This window comes from Salvia splendens, chromosome 22 (genome assembly GCF_004379255.2).
Source record: "Salvia splendens isolate huo1 chromosome 22, SspV2, whole genome shotgun sequence".
Classification (NCBI taxonomy): domain Eukaryota; kingdom Viridiplantae; phylum Streptophyta; class Magnoliopsida; order Lamiales; family Lamiaceae; genus Salvia; species Salvia splendens.
In genome coordinates, this window is record NC_056053.1 from 4,026,161 (window position 1) to 4,030,885 (window position 4,725).

General features: G+C 38.0%; 1 protein-coding gene across 4 annotated transcripts; it reads left to right on the forward strand.

The window, feature by feature from the left end:
• The first annotated feature begins 327 nt into the window (after positions 1-327).
• On the forward strand, positions 328-2,506 carry LOC121785779 (E3 ubiquitin-protein ligase RMA1H1-like). Of its 4 annotated transcripts, none has more exons than XM_042184214.1 (2): positions 328-538; positions 1,689-2,506. In XM_042184214.1, exon 2 carries the CDS (start codon positions 1,689-1,691, stop codon positions 2,430-2,432), a length of 744 nt encoding a protein of 247 aa, XP_042040148.1. In that variant the 5' UTR covers positions 328-538; the 3' UTR covers positions 2,433-2,506. The 4 variants fall into 4 exon arrangements, with proteins under 4 accessions (XP_042040148.1, XP_042040145.1, XP_042040147.1 ...); XM_042184211.1 differs by having other exon boundaries at positions 329-732; XM_042184213.1 differs by having other exon boundaries at positions 332-492.
• Positions 2,507-4,725: the final 2,219 nt, after the last annotated feature.

Sequence of the window (4,725 nt, forward strand, 5' to 3'; positions counted from 1 at the left end):
TTTAAGATAAGTATTGCACGTACTCAAAAGTAGTCATTAAGTCCAACCAAATACTCCCTCTATCCCACCTCAAGTGATCAACTTTCCATTTTGGATTATCTCATCTCAAGTGATTGATTTATTTTTTTAGCAAAAACAAAACTTCAATCATCTCTTATTTTATTATCTCTATTACTTTATTTTATCTTTCTTATTTTATTCTCTTTTTATCTCTCTTACTTTTTCCTTTCTCACTTTATTCTCTCCATTTTTAACTCAATATATATAATTTTCATCATTCGCGTGCTGAAAAGAAATCCATCACATGAGATTGGACCGATGTTGCACTATAAAACCACATTAAAATCAGCGTATAAATGAAGAACAGAAGCTTTTCTCCTCTCACTCAACTTTAACTCTGAAAAGACTGCGATTTTTGTTGCCTTTTTATTCGAGAGATTGATTGGAATCGGAATATTGGAGCTTTTTCAGAAGCCCCTTTTCCACATTTCGGTATATATCCTGTGTTGCAGCAACATCCTGTGTTGTTCTTCACTCGGTTTGTGTGCTTGTGCTTTTTTTGTCTGATTCTTGCGTTTATTGCATGTGGGTCTCTTTAGAGTGCTGTTTTTCGATGTATAATGTTTTAGTTTTGTCCTTTTTAGTCTCTTCTGCTGCAGGTTTTTGTCATGTTTGTGAATTTGATTGATTCTCAACTTCTTTGAGGATTCTTGTGATCTCTGTTTTGAAAAGGTTGAATCTTGATTCAGAATTCTCAGCCTACTTTGTCTGGTGAGAAGAGAGTGTCTGGTTTCATAGCATTAATATGCAGTTGTTTTTTCAATTGAGCAAAGATGTGGTATGATATGTGGGATTTTCATTGGTTGGTTGCATCTCCCTTAAAGGCAATAGCAAACCTTGTTTTCTCCAAATTGATATGTGGGATTTGTTTGTTCTGCACATGATTGTACTATTTTTTATATGAACAAGAAACTATGTGAATCTTGCTTTTCTTGTTCTTCACTTAATATTCAAAGGAAGTTAGGTGAGTGGTTGGGATCCAAATTATTGATGATTGAATTAGTGTTTCCGACAACATCTCACCTAATGTTATTAATTCATTTGAAGATGGTCTTTTTTTTATGAAAAATCTTCTTTAATGATGGTCATTGATGTCAAAATTAATAATCTTTATGCTATATGAGAAATTCTTGGGTGCTTAAACTAGTTGTGGTTTCAACATCATGGGCCACTAAATTGTGGTGTGTCATATTCTAACCAATTCTACTTTCATTTTATTGTGGTATAGATTGTGATATCACATTTAGATTGTAGGTGGCTTGTGGCATGTATAGTTTGCAGTTGATGGAAAACTAGTTGTTGTATGTCACATCCGTGGCTCTCGGGTTGTGACTACGCCCGGTTTGTCAATGTGCCTCGTAGACGCAACGAAAAAGCGTGTAAAAGGCTCCCCACCCTCATTAGGCCGTGTTAGATAGTCGATGTATGACATTATTTAGTCCGCAATTTTGAGTAGGGTTCGTTAACTATTTCCGGCATCATGTAAGGGCTGTAGGTGGGATTGGTCGGGACGAGTCATATGTTGTTTTTGCGCTTTATGTTGCGTATATTGTTGGATTGAACGATTTTGAGTTCGTGTAACCGTGTTATCCTTATACTCAATTCTATGTTTTCGTCTATCTATGCAGATGGAGCATTATCTCCGAGGACCAGCGAGGACTTCGTGCCAGAACCTTAAATCCTTGACCACCACGCTTGACGAGCCCAACGCCAATCCGTCTGCCGGCTTTGAGTGCAACATCTGCCTCGAGCTCGTGCAGGACCCCGTGGTCACATTGTGCGGCCATCTCTATTGCTGGCCGTGCATATACCGGTGGATCAAATCCCAACACGCCTCCCCCGAGAATCCCGACCACCAAAGCCCCCAGTGCCCGGTTTGCAAGACCAAGGTCTCGGAAAAGACCTTGATACCCCTCTACGGCCGCGGCCAGAGCACGGACGCCTCCAAGGACGAGCCATCCCGTCTCATACCGCAAAGGCCTCCGAGCCCCCGATGCCTGACCAACCTCATCATACCAAACGCGACGAGCAACTTTACTCCATACCCATTCGGGCAACTCCACCGTAGAGGCTATGGCGCCCCGCCATCCCCTCGACGAGATTACGGAAGCTACCCCACGTCCCCGGTCCTCGGACATGGAAGCAGCGCGCCACGCTTGGCCGACCCCATGATTGGGGTGTTCGGTGAGATGGTGTATTCGAGAATATTCGGGAACTCGGAGACGACATTGTATACTTATCCGAATTCTTACCATACAGCCGGTGGCAGCTCGCCTAGGCTGCGATGGCATATGGTGCAAACTGATAAATCATTGAGCAGAGTTTGTTTCTTCTTTTTTTGTTGTATGATGCTATGTTTGCTCCTATTTTGAGCTAAATGTATTTTCAATGTTATGATTTGTACATATTATAGTTTATATATATGAGCATTACATACAAACGCTTATGTTCTCAATTCAATTTTAGCTACTCAGTTGTTAGGACGTTTTCTGTCTGATAAATAGATTGAAGTTCGAGTATAACATAACTTGATCACCGCAAATCCGCGATCATCTCTGTGGTATAGTACTGAATGAATCACACTCGATTGGTCATATGCTATTTTGACTTATCAATATTTGCTATTTTTCGCAACTTAATACCATGCCGCGGTAGGGTCCGTGATGCTTGATGAGATATTCCACTTGCAATAATAGTATATGATCTTTCCTTTGTCGCATTTATTAGTGTCACTGACAAAAGTTGAACATTATTTGTGGCCCCTATATTGGATGGCATCTAGAAGAACAAATTTATCCACAATAGTAATTAATATTGTGAGACTATAAGAGTCAATCATTAAGCGATTATTGGTCCTATTTTATTTGAAAATGGCTTCTTTAGAAGTCCCCACTCCCCTTTTTTCTAGAAGTAGGCAATCTAATTTTGATTCTCATCGCACAATTTTTCTTTGAGTTAGGGAATGAGTGATCGACAAATCTATTCTAGTTTATTGATTTGATTGGGAATTGCGGTGGAACACTTGAGTCATGTCCTACGATTGGATATCCTTTCATTTTATATTAACATTTATAACATTATCATATTACATGAATTATATGAATTCATGATATAAAAATAATCAAGCCGTTTAAAGTGCTTTTAAGTAACCTCATGGCAATATGATTGGTTATAGTAATTCTCATGTACATTTTCTCTCAGTTGGGTGCTTTAAAATTTAAATCACCTTTTGCTAATATATATGATTTGCTCTCGATATAGTAAATTTAATAAGACATATCACTTACGACTGCCTATTGTGACACTTCCTAAAGTCACAATAGATAAAACGCCTATTAAGACATCGAAGTATCATAATAAATGGAATATTTGAAAGTGTTGCAATAGTGATGTACAATACTTATTATGACATTTGAATGTGTCATAATAGGTATTAGGTGGCACACAACATACACTGAGGGCATGCAAGTTTTGTGATTAAATAAATATAGATTTGATAACCAAATTACTCTTAAAATTGGAATCATCGTCATCAAGTTGCATGATTATTGGCGGTGGTGGAGGTGGAGAAGGCGACGGTGACGGCGGCGATTGGGAGCGAGAAGCTTCTGAAGTGGCAAAATTGTAATTTTCCGTTGACTTGGGATAATTCCAATTAAGGTGCCAAAATTGGCAAGAATTAGGCCATCCGCAATACATCCCTTAGCCGTCTCTTATCTCGTCCCGAAGAGACGAGACAGATAAGAGGCGGAGTTGCAGCCTTCCGTCTCCATCCCGTCTCGGAGAGACGCCCGCCCCGGAGGGACAGCTCGCGAGACGTCTCGCCACGCGCTTTGGCGACGTGGCGAGCTCCGGTTTGTCCGTGACGCTCACTCGCCGGCCCGCGAGTGGGCGTCGTTTTTATCCGAAAAAATGTTTTTTTTATTTTTTTTAAAATTCAGGAAAAATTCAAAAATTAAAAAAAAAATCCCAAAAAATATACTAGCCGTTTATAGGCGTTTTTTGCAATTTTTTTATTTTTTAAGCCTCCAATCACTTCTATAAATATCAAATCATTCCCACAAATTAATCCACCATAAAAATATGTTTTTTTATTTAAATTATGTACTTTTAATTTTTTTAGGATTTTATTAATGAGGTTTTTAATTTTTTTAAAGAATTTTAAGTTGTAATTTTATTTTATTTAATGAAGTGTGTTTTTATTAATTGAATTTGTTGGAAATAAAAATAAAAAATGAAATTGAATGAATAATTAAGGGATGAGATGGTTAAAAGACGGATAAAAGATGGAGGGTTGTAGGTGTTGTCTTTTAGTTAAGAGATGGAGTAAAAAGTACAGTGGGGCCCATGAATAGTTAAGAGGTGAGACGATTAAGAGACGGATAAGAGACAACATTGCGGATGGCCTCGGCTGCTTTTAAGATACTACTAATAAATCCTCTAACAACCAACTAGTTGTACAAATTGTTGTAACTATTCTTATCTCTATAGACTATATATAATTAGAGAATTAATTTTGAGTATTTGAGGTTCAACTTGCTTGATCCACCCACATAATTAGTTGTAATTTTCCTGATTCAGCATTGAGTGATGCTACTTTAGTTTAGAAAAAATAAAGTTGCTTTTCGCGAGAAATAGTTACGTAATAATGCCAAACTTGATAGA